Here is an 18,433-nt window from a genome sequence, read left to right on the forward strand (position 1 = left end):
TAATATGTGACCCAAATTTATTCGTAAAGTAATGCGAAATTCTTTATTTGTATTGTTTAATCACTTCAATTTGACATTGTACAGGTGTTGAAATAGCGGAGGAGGGGTTTGAGTTCCTTCGATTTGTTAATTTTTTCCCGCGAAAATGTTAGCAACATTATGGGTAAGAATCTATAAACTGACGTCATCTTTTGAAGTGAAAGAATATTTGTTAATTATGAAGCTCTGCAATAAATTTTGTTCTTAATGTACGTCTCAAACTCAACGATACCTGTTAGGAGAAAAGAGTTCTTCCCCCTTAAGCGAATACATGCTCAAGAAGCGCAATTACTCGGATGTAAAGTATGTAGGGGGATTACCATCATAACTTTATGCGTGTATTTTCTAATCTTCCTTGTTGCATTATTGTAAATGGCTGCTTGCAAGTGCTACTTTCATAATTCTATCCTTGTCTATTGCATTCTTCATTGATGCAAATTGTACGAGGCCGTTTGCAAGTGATACGTTCTTTCTGCATTATTGTCATTGGCTGATTGCAAGTGCTACGTTCTTTCTGCATTATTGTCAATGGCTGATTGCAAGTGCTACATTCATAATTCTGGCCATGAATTTTCTACTCTTCATTGATACAAGCTGTAAATGGCTGGTTGCAATTGCTTATATCTACTTTCCTTCTGCGTACCTTACTTTTGTCGTATGGCAAACGCTATATCAGTTATTACAAGTTTTGTATATTATGTTTATAATCTAGCCATATTACTATTACATGATTCCAACTGCTGTTTTCATACAGATTTGGCCTTGCAACAATGTAAATACTAAGTTTTATCAGTATCGTCTTTGCTGTCCAACTCATGTCGCCATCTGTTGTCATAATGACATATTAGAGATTAACATGGCATTATGACAACATACGGCGCTATAAATTTCTAAAGTTTTTCCTTGACCAGAAATAATTAATGCTCCCCATGGAGCTTTATTGCATTCATTTTGTGTCGATAAACATTGTAACTCTTTCAGTCCCTTTTTTTAAGGTGTAAGTTAGCAACGAAGTTTTAATAGCTCTCTAAAACCATGTGCTTTCTCGAAGATCTAAGTGATTTGTAGCACCTTACGAAATCAAAAACGCATACACTACAGCAGGGTGGTCCATTAGTCCTACAATGTAAGACATAGCACATGTTGTTTCTGTTAGCAACGTTATTTATATTCATTATATTATATTTTTATAATTGCTAACAAATAAAACTGTTGTTTGATCAGTGAAGTACCCTACAATCAATCATTTTATCTGTACTATAAATATCGCTTCATATATATGGATGAATGCGATCTTAAATTTAAAAAAAAAAATTAGTTTCCAGTTTTATGTCTGTGGAAATGAAACATCTCGTAATTGTATGGAAATGTTCTTTGTTTAGATATAGAAAATAAATTTCATACGGTTAGAATTTTTTTCTTATATAATGGAATAAGTTCATATTTTTGTAGCATATAGCTATACTACAGTATATGCTTTGTATGTGATGTCCTTGTTTCAAGTCATTTGTCTCTTCCTATTGTATTGGAATTGGAGATTTAAAATGAAATTGGAGATATGAGGATATGAGATACTTGACACAGACAACTAGTGACAATACTTGATGGCTATTGCAAAATCATCCATGCCATACATATATAAGAATTATGTATAATTTGAATATTTACTAACTGACACTGTAAACTGCAGATTAACAGTAAAAATTAATTTCATAGGGATGAGAGGATAAATAGAATCTTCATCTCTGTAATGTACTCTCTCTCTCTCTCTCTCTCTCTTTTTCGTGAATAAGCAAGAAAGAGAAAGGATGGCGGTTAGGTGCAGTTATCTGCGATTTGCTCAAACTTTATGAGGTCTTTACTGATACAAAAAGCAGAATTTGCACTGCACTCTAAAATAATAAACATGTTCTGAATCGATAACATTGTGAATGAGAATATAAAAACAAATTTGGAACTTAGACCGTGCTGCAGCGGTAAATTACACCCAAAAAAGGACCAAATAGAAATGGGGTGGGAAGGATCAGCGCAATTTTAACATTGTGAAAATACATCTAATTGTATACAATTTGATACATATAATATGTTTTCTGCTTCTTGCAGGCCACCTCTTTTCTGAATGTTTATACTCTGAGAAATCAGCTGACTAATGCGCTAATATAATTCGAATGGTATTTTAAATTAGGCGCCCCAAACATGTCGTAAAGTGGTATAACCTCTTGTTGCTAGGGCCAGGGGAGTATTCGTATTGTAAGAAATTGACGTGTCACAGCGCCATCTGTTGTCATAATGAGACATTTTGTATGCATTCTTTCGTGCTGCTAACTTCCAAAGTGCTTGATGCTACATTATACTCATGATTTTAGAAAGTGCAATCTGTGCAACTTTAGATACAGCAAAATTTATAAATAGAATACTGAAACTTGTAATAACTGGTAAAGCATTTGCCATATGACAAACTACAGAATCGATTCAGTAGTTGGCAAATTGCAAGATACAATGACGGAGAAGTAAAATATATATAAGCACTTGCGAACAGCCATTCACAGCTTGCATCAATGAGGAATAGAAAATTCATGACTAAAATTATGAATGTAGGACTTGCAAGCAGCCATTTACAATAATGCAGAAAGACATGAGCACTTGCAAACTGCCACGTGCAATTTTCATCAATGAAGAATACAATATACAGGGACAGAATTATGAAAGTAGCACTTGCAAGCAGCCATTTACAATAATGCATCAAGGAAGATTAGAAAATACGTGCATACAAGTATGGCGGTAATCCCCCTCCATAGTAAACAACGGTCTTACTCTGTCCACGCAATTATTGATGATCTATCCACTGAAAATATTGTCCTTTGCAATAACAATATTTCAACAACAAAAAAATGAAAGGATTTACACTAGTATTCTTTCCATAAGGTATTCGTGGTATCTAAACGAAATTACTGTTTTTCTCCGTAAAAAGAAATTGAAATCACTGCCTCAACAGACAACCGGCATATTAACTCAGTCCTGCATTTGTCTTGATTTTCTGAGAAGTTGGAGGGAATCCTCGTTATCAGAGCTCGTTGATTCTGCATTTTCCACAGGACTTCTTCCACATACACAAAATTCTGTGCTGGAAATATTTATCTCTTTTGCAGTTGCACACGCGTCTTCTTCGACGAAATCCCTAAGCACCCGTTGTAATTTATCACAATTCACACATCTGGGATAAGATTGAACTGGGATATTCAATTTCTTTACCTCTGGTTTTTTTATGCTATTTAAATTGTTCACCAACATTTCCGAGGGATTATTTCCCAAAATACCTTTCTCATAAGCTGTCACTGGAGTGGAAATATTTAAGCGGCCCTGTACTACATCTGCCAGTTGAAGACTCTCAGCTTGTATATGCACCCTGTCTTCCACGTGATCATGGTGACACGTGCATTTCCTTTTCAGTTCTGACGGTAGTGGTAGGGATGTTGTCCCAAAGTAGTTAGCTGGCGGTTTTACTCTCTCGGGGGAAGGATCCCTGTCTTTCATCATTTTGAATTCCAGTTCGTATGTAGTACAATCCATTTCTCCTGGTTCTATTTCTACCAAAAGGGTAATAAAATCAAATTTTATTTTTGAGTTATTTTGTAACGAGTAAACTTCATTGTATTTTAACGTATAATCGTCAATACATACGAACTTCTTGTCACTCAAATTCTTCAGTTTAAACTTTCCAGGACTATCGCCCCTGTCTCGCCAAATCTCGGCATATTCTCGCGACATTCTTTCGTCATTCAGCTGCACATCAGATGAGCTTTTTCTCCCGAATTTGATTCTTTGACCTAACTGTTTAAATAATGGTGATTGAGGCAGAAAAGCCTTGACTTTCTCGGATAACTTCGAGGAAAATAGAAGAGTGAGTTTTGAGGGTGCCAGTACAGTTTCTGCATCTTGGTCACAAGGTATTGGCTTGTCCATACTTGAAACAGTCTCTGATTCTCGCCTGAAAAGAATTTTTTAAAATAAATGCTATAATTGTAGTATATAACAGAAACATTAACATTTCAGAAAAAAATTCCTCATAAAATAATGAATATAAGACATGTATAAATCTGACACTTTACTTCCGTACGTATGCTTAACCGTACATTATTTATTTCCACTATTTCTCTGTACTGATGCTGTATAATGAAAACAAGGAGCTATTGCACACGACTTTGAAATGTTGGTTGGTTTATTTTATAAGCATAACGCCACCTTTCAGAACATGATAGGTTATACATGTCAGCCAGTATGTTTGGTAAAGAAAGAAGCCCGGAAGACTTATTGACCCACAGTAACCTACTGGCAAGGTTTCTCGCATATCCACGTTGGCCAATCCGAGGCGGAAAGTGAGATGTCAGTGATCTATATAGGCGGAAATGTTGTTTCTTTGACATATTTTACAGAGAATAAAAGAAAAGCTAGTGAAATTAAAATCCGCCTTTCCCCTATACATCTGAAACAAAATGTATAAATTGGGCTTCTAAATCGATATATCAGTCTTGCCAAAGCACCGGTTCCGTATTTCCATTTTCTCATTCGTGTACGCTTACTTTTCAATCAATAGTTATCTCCCTTCTCGTGTGCGCTAACCTTTTAGGGTCTCACTGGACAGTTTTTCTGGTGAATTTTCATCCAACAATGACCTATTGCAGACAAATGAGAATAATTTTACACTGAAGATAAAAATAAAAACAAACTAATGATTTTTGTAGAAAGCATACATGTGAGATTTTGACTGTAGCAATCAGGTTAATTCCTGATGCAACTGGTGTTTTTTTTTTATACTGAACCAACACTGCCACCAACCCCTAAATTTTACATTCATTTTTTTTACAGGAAATAGCTGTTTTGAATATTTTCCTGCGATAAGGCAGCTAAAGGAATCAGTATGTGCCTTATGCATGAATAAAGTTCACTAGTACTATTACAAATTAGCATACTTTTCATCACCCCTCAACCATCTAGATTTTGAGATATTTACCTCTGTAGCCGACACACGTAAATACGTAAGCCAAGTCTGCTACTCATTTGCAGCCCAAGTTACGCATCTGATCTCCAGTGCTCATCTAACTGTGACAGGCAGTCACCAACAAGCCAACCCATTTCCAAGCCTAACTCAAAGTAAATCTAAACCACATTGCAGATTTAGCTTATGTGTGAATTTATAAATGCTAGGCTTGTGATAATTAGGATCATCCCTTCTACCTTAAATATTGGGGGGGGGGGGGTCAAAATACGAAACTATCCAGTGAGACCTAATCACTATGTATCTCATGTTCAGCTTTAGGACGCCATTTCTTCATATGATCGTAACTAAAACATTTCATTATTAGAAGGCGCCACCTTCAATTTAAAAAATGGCTAGGCATGAACATGTATTTGCTTTATCGGACGGAACGTCATACCAGCATTTAATATGGCCTTGCGTCATTGGAAGGTTGTCAGTCAGTCTATATCGCACAATCTGTAACTTCTAAACAAACCGCCTGCCTAAGTTGGACTAAATTTTGCATGGCACAACGCATTCTTGTGTTAGGATTGTCCAAGCTCAAGATCTCGTGTTAAATACCAATGCCTTTAACTTAAAATAAAAATGTATAACGACATTTAGCACAATAATTCGTTGGAACTTGGAGTAAATTTGACGTGTAAGGTATTTCAATACTGCTTGTCTTGGAGTTGGACCAAGGCATCGGGTCCAAACACCATGGAAGATGATGTCAACAAACGAAGTAAAGATCTAAAAATCAAAGAGAAGCGACAAAGCAAGAACATAAAAAAGGGATGATAAGAAAATTAAAATCACATATTTCGTACAGGTTATTTATCTATTAAGGCACCCGACTTTGTACAAATGATTACAAGCTCTAAATTATGGTAACCACCATATAAAAAAGAAAAAGAAAACAAAAACGTATGTGTTAAATTAACATTAAATCTAAAATAAAAACATATGAAATATCGCAAATGTGTTGTGGAAGATGAAGACAATCCTTGCTGTAGGCTACACAGTCAGTGTACAGGGTCCAAGTTGTACTAATGACAAGGTTTAATATGGGCTTTTATGTGGGTTTAATACCATTTTCCAGCACATGATAGTCTTTATATATATATATATATATATATATATATATATATATATATATATATATATATATATATATATATATATATATATATATAGAAATAGTGCCCTAAATGGTTAGAGCGTCCGCCTCGGTTACATCAAATCCCGGGTTCGAACCCTGGCCGAGTCATACCAAATAATTATAAAAATGGTACTAACAGCTGCCTCTCTAGACGCTCAGCATTAAGAGGTTAGTGTTAAGACTATCCGGCCTGGTGTCAGGATAATGTGACTGGCTGGGAGATGATGCTACATGCATAATGCTCCACTGCTAGACATCACTTTAAGCGTCCAAGATATGACTACAATTTTTAAAGCTACGTTAAAGTCCAAATGACACACACACACACACACACACACACACACACACACACACACACAGAGAAGCACTGAAAATAATCTCAATGTATTGAATACAATAGTTCACTAAATTGTACCGTATTTTACTTGTATAATATATATCTAAGCTTACAACCACTGACCTAGAACTGCCATCGCATAGTGTGCAGGCAGATCAGGATCTATATCATTAATTTTCCTTATGATTTCGGGCAAACGTTACCGGCAGATTTGGGTCTTCGTTGTTTTCAGTTACATGATGTATATTATAAGCGTTAATACATTATATACGATTTCATTTTCAAGTCTGATTGATATGTCTTGTTATTTGGTTTCTTATAAGCGTTAATACGGTATATCCGTTTTGTTTCGAACCGTTTGACATATATTAATTAGTATACGTCATTTGTTTTCTATGAACGTTCAAGTAATCTGTGTCAAAGATAAATGTAGTTAAATATTCAGCTCTAAGAGTTATTGAACATAAAGCCACATTGTTGGTGGGGTTTTTCTTTTTTTCAGATGAGTCATGTCTTCCGTTTGATGAATTCATCACATCTAAATATAAACAGATACGTATATATTCATTCTGAGCAAGAAATCAGGGGAAATATAATTTCTCCATGACTGGAGGAGTTGAAGTGCGGAAAATCATGGCGTGAAAATGTACAAATCGGTCCTAAAATGATTTTTTTAAAACATTTCTGGGTCAACAATTTTACTTATGCATTAAAATTAATAGTAAATTGAAGTCCATTAAAAAAAGCCCACATAATTTGAAATTAAATCAGAAATGCATAGATACAAAGATGAATATATAGGTAGGCAAGCAGGCAGGCAACCAGCTTGGGTGAAGATTGAGAAGCTTGTTTCTACATTTGATGAGTAGATAAACTAATTAGTCAATCCGGAGATATATAAATATTTCCAGGTGCGTGTATTGTTTACCACCGCACACATCCATTCAGTGGATGGGTACATACATACATGCAAACGCATACATACATACATACATACATACATACATACATACATACATACAGGGGCCCCGAGTGGTCTAAAGCGCTCACCGTTACCGTTACGGATCATTGCCATCTCACCTCTGTCTGCGTGGGTTCGAGTCTAAGGTTCAACCAATGTGGGTATGTATGTGAGAAAGCTTGCCAGTAGCTTCTCGTGGGTCCGTGGTTCTTTCCGGATTCTTCTTCCACCATTGATACAGGCCGCCACGTATAACCTAATTTGTACTGAAAAACAGCGTTAAACCCTTCAACAACAACAACTACATACATACATACATACATACATACATACATACATACATACATACATACATACATACATACATATGTTCGCGCGTACGTGCATACAGGTAGGTTGACACGCAGACAGACATTTAGATTAGTAGAGTCATAAGTCAAGCCTATTAATTTTGCATTTGTGTATCTGTGGCTGCCAAATGAAAAACAATTTCTTACCGCCTTCTCGTCAACAATGAATAGATTTCTTGCAATAAGTTAATTTGCGTAGAAATATAATGGTTACTATTTCTCAGCAAGCAGTATGGTTTAGTGGCCTTTGCTCGCATCAGACAAGGATGCGAGCGTCAGACTCATTTCAGTGGGCAGTTATCTCGTGTAATATCTACTAATTATACATTTCTAAGGGCTATTATCTCGTATAATATCTACGAAGGATACATTTCTATGGGAAGTTATCTCGTTTAGTATCTACTAATTATACATTTTATCGGCTAATATCTCGTGTAATATTTATTAAAGATACATTTTTATGAGAAGATATCTCGTGTAATAGCTACTAATGATACATATATATGGGATTATGCGAGAGACTACGGATCGTATTGCAAGATATAGAGAGAGAGGATCTTTGATTTCTCGACATTTGAGATTTGAAATTTGAAATGAGCACATACCTAATATTCTATTTATCGTATGACGAAAATTATCGTCTTTATGTAACCAATCTGCAGAATAGTACAGCGAAATTAATTTAAAATACATTTGGATGCCTACGTCGTTAACCTTTCATTTTGGATATTGTTATGATATCGTTTCTTATGTGTAATAATCACACGAGTTACACGTCTTAAAACGATACTGGCATGCTAACATCATAACACAGTAGTCTTTTAGTGCAACTAGCTTCGCTATTTTAAAAAGATGTCTTCCAAAATAACCAAAATATTTCTTTCAATAACATAATTTTCTTCTTTAGAAATAACGAAAATATTTTCGACATTTTGAAAGCATAATTTCGAAATAGAGAAAAGAATTTCATTTATTTTGAAAACATCTTTTCGAAATAACAAAATCTTTCCTTCCTTCCAAAATTTAATTTAGTATATTCCAAGAAACTTTCATGAAATAACGAAAAGAGCTTTTAAAATTTTTGAAGAGATTTATTTTGCAAAAGAAAGAAAATATATTATTTCTCATAAGTTTTCTTTATAATTACATGTAGATGGCTAAAATTATGCCCCAGAAATGCTAAGAATGCACATGTTCGGGGTGAGGAGACGTTTTCCCGCTTGTATACCCCTTGCCAACTTGTTTACGCCCCTACCCCTCCCCTCCTCGTCCATGATATTCCTGGATAATAATGTATTTCCTTATAATATAAAGTGAAAATATAAAAATAAAGAACTTACGGTATTGCGCATTAAATCTCAAATAGTCGTATAATTATAGACACAAGTTATAATGATTAAAATTCTGAATAAATTTTAATGGAAATCCAAATTACATTCACGCTGAAAGTGTTGATGTGGTGGCCCGTGTAGTGGTGATGTGCTAACAGTTTTTTCTTGGATCGCAAAACTAAAATCCATGAATATATCCTTATTTGAAATTTCAGTATAAATTCAAGTCTTTATTTCAAGGAATGCCATTTCTAAACACTTTGTATTTCTAGAGAAAGAATTACTTGAATTAAATAATTGCAATCAATAAATTATAGCATAAAAGAAGTACTGGACATAACAACAACACAAATAATTCTGCTAAACTCTAACAGCAAGAATACTTAATTTCTAGAAAAAAGATTATATAGTCCTCTACCTAACCTCGGGTCACAATTAGCATTTTCGATTAAAAGGCAAACTATTACATAATGGAAAGTTTCCTTCTGGAAGGCTCCAAATCTTTGCAAGATAACATTTTAGTTATAATCTGAATTCCACTTCTCAAATTCTAATGTACAATGTAGTATATATATATATATATATATATATATATATATATATATATATATATATATATATATATATATATATATATATATATATATATATATATATATATATATATATCAAACAGGTAGACCTGTCATTTCATGGGGAATTCCCAAATTTCTAGACTCAGATTGAGATAAACATGTTTACTACAAAACCAAAATCAACGATTCATGTCAGGTAGAAAATGAACTTGACTTTGGACAAGGTTAAGTCCAAAATACAATTATCCAAAGCATAAAATGAGAATAAAAAACTAACAAACCTATAATGCAAATTAAATATACATCACACTTCCCCTCATAAAGAAAAAGAAAGATTTATGCAATAAAGTCTTCATTTAAGTATTAGTCAATTGTCCATGTGATAAAAATTTACATTAAATGACATGTTATGAATGACACAATGTATGCATGAAACAACATAATATTTCTATACACGTGAAAGTGTATATACTATTAAATTGTATTTTCCTTTGACGAGCATGTTATCAATATTGTATTCCTGCAACATTAAATTCCAGCTTAATAATCTTTGATTTTTGTTTTTCATCTTGCAACTGAACGTATAGGGGTTGTGACCACTAAACACAATAATCGGAGAAGGCGCTGAACTAATAATATACGTTTCAAAGTGTTGCAGAGCCATTATCAAAGCCAAACATTCCTTTTCCATTGTGGACTAATTTCTCTGGTGCATGTTCAGTTTCTTAGAAAACGTACATACATACATACATACATATAGACATACATACATACAGACAAATATGCTGTTAATATAACATATTTATGGTTATGATTTGATTGTTTATTTTTATTAGGAAAGATATTTGCACTAGGTATGCATGAAGTTCAGTAACGGATACATCAACAGACAGAACCCATTTGTTGATAACCAAGTCGTGTAAACACACTTTACCTGGTATGTGTAAAGGTACGCAAGTATACTATTTGGAAAAGTAAGGTAGTGTACTTACTTTCAACACCTGCTCATTTAATTACCGTGAATCATAACACACACTAGCATTACTTATTGCTGATTATTAGCTTCAATAGTGTACACTGTAGAAGACTACCTCAAACACTGATTCAATGATATTAATTTATTCCTTAATTTTCTGAAGATTTTTTTTTCTTCAAGAAATACAACGTAAAACATTTGGCAAGAAAATAAGACATTCAAAACGTATGTAGCCGTATGAAATAGTTATAAATCCAACTTTAACAAATTATAAAAACATATCTTAGCAATTCCAGATGCGTTAGATATTATACTTGAATTAATGTCTTTTACAATTATTTATTACAGGTACTTCCTTTGAATTCAAGTCACCTAAGCTATTATGGTATATTGAATCATGAAATAAAAGTACACTCAAATTTAAATTCCAAAAACTGTTTAAGATCTGATGCTATCATGTTTTAAAGTGCTGCACGACAAATTTAAATAATAACATTCTGTGGCCGCAAAAACAGACGGAAGTTGCGAAGGAAGATCTGAGAGTGTGCGTTAAAAAAGAATCACTAAATTCAGGCAATGCACACCTGGAATAGCATAGTATTTTAACTAAAGGTTTTAATCCCCCAAATTAAACATTTTCAAATCATCATAGTTCTTAAAACAGGAATGGAAATTGTGAATACAATCCTTCGCGTTTTCCATTTGATGGTTGAAAATCCAGCTTTATTCCAGCAACGTGAAAAGGAAACTGGTCAAAATGGTGTCAACATTGCTGACAGTTGCATATTCAGAGCCCCCCCCCCCCCCGCCCCTCATTTAACCAAATAATTATTTCAAAAATTAAATTTAAGAATTATCAGGCCGCAAATTCAGCGCTTCACAAAATAGTTTACACAACTTCAGCGAGGAACATTTCGTTTCTAATCATTTCACTTCCACCCCCAACAATATTTTGAACTAAGTTTCTGAACGGGGGGGGGGGGGACAAAAGGCGGTTGGGACATTGCAGACAGGTATAAATAACTACTCGTCACAACAATAATTAACCAAAATACCAGTTCTCTTTTATTACTTCGGTTTACCTGATGCGCCTCAAACAAAACAAAAAATGACGATATAATAAAATAAAATTAAATATACAATTTGTTTTTAAAAATTAGAATGTCAACGTATGCCGTCTGTGCTACCTCATTAATTCGCTATCGACAATTCCTACGCATTTTTGTAAATAATTTCTTATTTGAAACCGAAGCGTACTGAATCTGAAAACACACACACACACACACACACACACACACACATATATATAAATGGAAGTTGCAAAATAAAATGATGCAGAATAGGGTTGTTTAGTGAGTCATAAATATTGTATGATATCATTTACCCAAGAGGCACTGCACCATCGGCCATATTGTTTTCGGATAAACATATAATACAGCGTTCAGTAAACCTTGTTGTTTTCATTTTTATCCAAGCAATAAATTTTGTGTGTTGTCCAAGAGGGATTTTTGTGAAACACTGTTGTTATGGAAAGTGAACTGACAGCTCCTGTCTCCATGCATTGTTTCATGTTGCAAATAATAATAATAATAATAATAATAATAATAATAATAATAATAATAATAATAATAATTATTATTATTATTATTATTATTATTATTATTATTATTATTATTTGAACGTTGCACGATTCAGATGTAAATCTTTGAAAGTGAATTACAAGAAGTACATTTTGATAATAAAAATTGTTTAACTGTGCCCATTTTGAATAGAATAAAACAAACAAACCCTTTCAAATTCTATCTTAAACATCCCCAGCCCTCGGAAAAACCCCGTGGCTTTAACTGACAGAAAAATGTTTTCCCTTGTTAGAGCAATACAAGTATTTAGAAAGCGATCAGTCATATTAATTACTACTTCATTATATCGATTAAACGTTAATTTGCTTTTTTTGTTTTGTCTAGTACGGTATTTTGTAATTTAAATAATCGTACTGGCACGCTATATTATTACCTGTTTGTCCTAATGGGGGGGGGGGCTACATTATATTTTTAGATATGATGTAGTGATTCGTGACCAAAGCCACTGCTAAACAACGCTATAGAATACACTTCATATACTAATAGGAAACACGTGTATATGACCGTGCCGGTAATAGTGATGTATCTGGAATTAATAATAGTTGTCACATGGGACTGTTACTGTGTTAATGTAAGGAGTGCCGCGATGAAGTCACTCAAGTCTATATAACATTATAATTCCAGTGACCACTAGTTTTGAATTTTAAGTCAAAATACCTTCTATCTCAAACTGCAGATTCTGCCGCCCCTTCCCCCCCCCCCTCCGGGCTTTAATATATCGAGGTGTATGTACTCTTTTGTTTTAAATACACCTTGGTAAACCGTTAATTTCTCTATGTGGACTTAGAAACACTCACTACTTACCTCGATGTATGGTATGACGGCACACAAGTATTATCCTATTTCCAATATTTTCTTACTGACAAACATGTTGCTGCGTTTTCAGTGATCTCTGCAATCTTTTAAGAGAAATGAAACCAAGAAGCATTGTGCTGTAATAAACGAGCTACCTATAGCTGGTCGTTACTTCCCGAATTGAAATAATCCATGTACAATACAATAACCGCAAGCATGACTACTTCACAAGTATTGCAAAAATAAACTACAGTATATACCAATACTAAAAACCATTCGTTATGAAGTATACTCGTGCCACTTTCTGAACTGGAATCGAGCACTAAATTTGAATTTCTGAATAATTCAAGGTTATTGGGTCGTTAGTTTTAAAGGCATTTTCAACATAAAATATCATTCCGAGGAAATAGGAGCCATGTGTCTTTCCAAAGGACACAAATAAGACAGCCGACCCAGACTAACCTGGGTGGGAACAAACTCGAGACCTTGAATTATGAGTCCCATGCTATTCCAACTAAGCAATTACCTGAATTACTGCACTGAAATCATCTTTTAAAAAAAATGCTATCGACAGGGTATAGTACACATTTCTGGTACGGCGAGAGAGAGAGAGAGGGGGGGGGGGGAATTAATACTCTACAATTAATATAATTTGAGGTCTTCTCTGGTGCCTTCAACTATCTATGCATGCAGGGCCGGCGCCAGACTATCTGGCGCCCTAGGCAAGGTTAGATTCTGGCGTCTCCCCCCCCCCTCCCCCGGAACATATCAATTTCAAAATTTATAAATAGCCTGGTGTTTCGGGCAGACTGAATCTACCCGATTATTTGTCCCTGTATGAAATAAACCAGGATAAAAAACGACCCTCAATAAAACTGAAATTTATTTATTTATTTTTCAAAACTGTTGTTGATTTGGAGAAATGCGCCCCCTGAAATCAGCGCCCTAGGCGGCTGCCTAGTTTGCCTTTATGGTTGCGCCCGCCCTGTATGCACGCACTACACAATTATCCAAATGGTTCATGGTTCGGCTACAGCTTCAATTGTTTTCACAAGGAATGCATTATTCCGGTGTTGAGTTTTACAATGTTCCACATCAACGATTTGATCGTTATTTATAAATTGTCTTTCAGTAAGATTTTTGGCGTAGTAATCTGAGCTATTTCTTGCCTTAATCTGAATCGCAAGATTTTGCTTTTTTTTAAAGAAATAAAAAAAAAGAAGTTCTTGATGGTAATGCTAATACTGACCCCTTGCCACTATCAGTCATTCAATTTTATGGTGTTGTTGCACCGACGGTTTGGTCCTTTTCACAGCACAGCAACACAAGTAGGATATACCTGTATAGTGCTTTGTCGACCAAGGTAGCCGACCAAAGCTGATGTAGTGGTAGGGTTCAAACCTGCATCATTATTCTCATCGTACGATATGCAGAAGGGTGCAAAAACGGTCATAATCTACACACACCAGCCTACACGTGCACCAAGACGGAAGATGCGACCCTCATCGTACGATCTGAAGTTTTCCTGTGAGGTATCTGGAGTGTGAGACGCTGAATTAGTATCTGTCGTGCTGTTCCTTACAACGGTTTCAGATCGTTAAGAATTTATTAATCGCAAAACAGTGCAGATACCGTTTTTGTTGCATCTTCATTTTTGCATACACAAATAAGGCTTATGTGATGGCATGCATATGTACGAGAGCATGTCATGTAAATTTCATACAAGTTTACGTATTACTGTGGCCCCAAGTGGTCGAGTAGGCTAAAGCGCTCGCCTTTACCGATCACTGCCATATCACCTCTGCCAGCGTGGGTTAGGCCCCGAGTGGTCGAGTGGTCTAAAGCGCACGCCTTCATGAACGGCGTTTGGTGGGTGGCAAGTGGGGCGACCATCCCAGGACCCGCTCTTGAGGGGGCCCCGCGCTTCAGGCCTAAGGTCGTCCTTAGGAGTTTGTCAAGCTATATTCTCCGGTAAATTGGAAACGCTGATACAGGTCGCATGTAACGCACGCAAAGTTGCGAAGCCAAATTAGTCAACTTCGTAACGCAATTAACCCGTTGTCCACAAACATGAATTTTTGTTATGAATAATAAAAAAAACTAAATTCGTGCGCCAAATCGCGAAAGTTGATCTAGGCTAGACATAATCAATGTTTGCAGTAGCATACCAATCAAGATACCGATACTTTGGCCCCGCGCGGTCATGGTCGGCTCTAGGCCCCGAGTACTTCTAACACCGTCTCTGCTCGCCTTTACCGATCATTGCCATCTCACCTCTGCCAGCGGGGGTTCGAGTCTCGGACTCGGCCATTTGGGTATGTGGGGAAAGCTTGCCAATGGCTTCCAATAAATCGCTGATTCTTTATGGTGGCGCTCTACAGTTTCGTATTTTGCATAGGTTAGGATTTTAAAGAAAAAGAATTTCCCTGGCTTTCCTCACTGGTTATACTGGCTATTTAAAAAAGGCCTTGTATATCTTAGGTATAATTCAAAGAACCTTTAATTCCCTGTATTTTGGTGTATGATTGATGGGTGTACTATGGGTTATAGAGTATACAGCTTGGCCTTACTTCAAATGTGCACCTTTCAAAAAAGTGCTAGTTCTACTTGGTCATTTTCACTTCCTGAACTTAAGAGGTAAATTGTATAAAAAAGAGCCGATAACTTTTTTACATTTTATATATTTGGTAATTCATTCATTGCACTTTCAGAAGCTGGTATTGTCTAGTCTGGCAAAATTCATTTTCCCTATTTTAATAGCTGCTATGTATAGTGTACTTTTGACTAATTCAGGCTGATTTTTTAACACAAGGGAGCAGTCATTTTAGTTAGCAGTGTGCTTAAATCATGTAAAATTTCCAAAAGTACAATATCCAAAGAAATATCATCCACATTACATTACTGTAGCATATAGGTATGCCAACATTCTCTCAATTGTGCATGTTTTAAATGCGAACTAACTTCACCTTGCATACGTCAATCTCTCTAAAGTACATATTAATTGGTGAGCGCCCCCCATGGGGGTTTCTCGGGTTCTTCCTCCACCAGTTATACTGATCGCCATGTGCTCCCCACCATGCGCAGAAAAATGCTATAAACCCAAAACAACGTGTTATTAGTCTAAAATACGAATAGATTCACCGAATCTGCCTGGGAAGATTTGGGCAATAACACACCTGAAACCCAAAATACAAAAGTTTGTGTACGTGACTAGAGTTAGGCTACATATATTTTGCAAGATTTTCTATCTGAGACGTCAGGTAACTAACATTTCACGATACAGATATCTTGTTTGTCCTTGAAATTCGGATACGCTCAACAATGACTGGATTTTTTAAAAATCTCAAATTTAATCCAACATTTACTCAACTTGAAACAATAATTCTGCTTTAGATATATTACCTGACCTACTCCGCCTGTTCCTTGCCAATACTTCTTTTGTTTTATAATATTTCGTTCTTTCCAAACCAAACAATGGATGAAATAGAACCAAGCGTTCAAGTTGTTGTGAAAGGATATAAACAGTCTTCTCGCTCAATCTCGAACAGCCGTGTGACGTCAACGAAAGCATCAGATGTATTCTGGTGTTCTTAACGCAAGTAAAAGTATAATTACTAAAGGATGGATCTCAAATGGGTAACGAGTTAACATTGAATTTATGAAACTCCTTGGCTCGCAAAAGCTGGACATTATTCAACAAGTTTCATAAATTTAATATTAAATCATTGCTTATTTGAGATCCTTTTTATCACATAGTTTTTATTTCAGTCGAAATTATTTAGATAGAAGAACGAATAATTTCGTTCATTCTGACAGACGGTGCACCTTTCATTTGTTGTGCATCAAATATAGTCTCAAAGTTGAACTAGTAAAATAGATTGTACATTTTTACAAACTATAAATCAAAGAAAAAGCATCCATACGATTAAACAGAACATTTTATAACGACAAAATCATTTTTCAAAACAGAATGATCGGATGCGGGAGGTCGTGGGTTGGATCCCCGGCCGAGTCATACCAAAGACTTACAAAAATGGTACTAACAGCTGCCTCGCTTGGCGCTCAGCATTAAGAGGTTAGTGTCAGGACTGGTTGGCCTGGTGTCAGGATAATGTGACTGGGTGGGACATCATGCTACATGTCTGCGGCATGATGCCCCAGTGCTAGACTGCCACATTGCAGACATCGTAGCGATATGACTGAAAAATTGTTAAAGCTACGTTAAAAATCCAAATTACACACACACACACACACATTGTTAGATACGGTACACAGTAGGTCTAGAGTACATGTTTACATTAAAATGTCACTTGCAGAACTAAACATTACATTGTTGCGATCTTTATGCGAGGATGCAGAAATTCCCACATTTACTGCAATGCATTTGTGACCGGATATTTACAGTATTTGACTGGAACAATAGACTGTACATAAGAGGTAAACAAATTTCTTTTTGAGTCGGATTTGCATCCCATATGTACTGCGTAAAGATGCTGTGGTTGGATAAAGTTCTGTCAGTTAGGAGACCCATTTATGACCAAATTCTTCTGTGAACAGAGGTTAGTTTATTTACTTCTGTAAGTTAACATTTAAACCACGCTTGTATATACGGTGGATTCTATATCTGTTACGGATATACCGCTTCCTCATCCCACCCGGCCATCAAATAAGCCATACCCTTAGTTTTACTTCTTATTGTTGTTCTTGTCTTGTAGTTTTACGCCATTTTTCTCATTATGATATTGTTATACATAACATAACAAACCCCTGTAGGGGTAACATATCCATATTCAGACAGCCGAGATTATTTTTCCTCAGTTTCCTTTCGCGACTCGAGTTCAAAAATGGCCGCCAAAAATGTTCATTCAAAACCAAACATTCCAGTTAAAAACGTTTTCCCACTATCCCAACCAATCAGTAAAGAGGATACTGCACAATAACTTCATGGGCATATTTGGATCAATCAGAATCACATAAAGTGATATTTTAACATGTGGTAATATCAAAAATATGAAACTGCACATACTATAGGAAAACTATACCTACTATGTGATAACTGACTTTATTAAACTAATTAGTGTTTTAAACTTGGAATAGAGCACAATAAATCATAATGTTTCGTCACTGTGGTTGAATTTTACGTACTTTCCATTACACGATTGTCTCAAAAGAACTTTTCATCCAATCAAATGAGATCAAAAGGGCGTAGAACATTCATTAAAATGATTTTAATGCATTCTATCTATTTAT

The 18,433-nt window shown here is 35.4% G+C and overlaps 1 protein-coding gene across 7 annotated transcripts in view; it reads right to left on the bottom strand.

Moving 5' to 3' along the window:
- LOC149780544 (uncharacterized) overlaps positions 1 to 18,433 on the bottom strand; it is a 26,980-nt gene continuing 8,547 nt past the window's right edge. For 5 of the 7 annotated variants that reach the window (XM_089937563.1, XM_089937568.1, XM_089937567.1 and 2 more), the window contains exon 2: positions 1 to 4,027. In XM_089937563.1, coding sequence (XP_089793689.1) covers positions 3,052 to 4,027 — 976 coding nt within the window. In that variant the 3' untranslated portion in view covers positions 1 to 3,051. Of the gene's footprint in view, positions 4,028 to 13,192; positions 13,383 to 16,585; positions 16,705 to 18,433 lie in introns of those variants that run through there. The other 2 variants (XM_089937566.1, XM_089937565.1) reach the window with 2 other exon arrangements.

Source organism: Sinohyriopsis cumingii, chromosome 16 (genome assembly GCF_028554795.1).
Source record: "Sinohyriopsis cumingii isolate HCF-2022 chromosome 16, ASM2855479v2, whole genome shotgun sequence".
Classification (NCBI taxonomy): Eukaryota; Metazoa; Mollusca; class Bivalvia; order Unionida; family Unionidae; genus Sinohyriopsis; species Sinohyriopsis cumingii.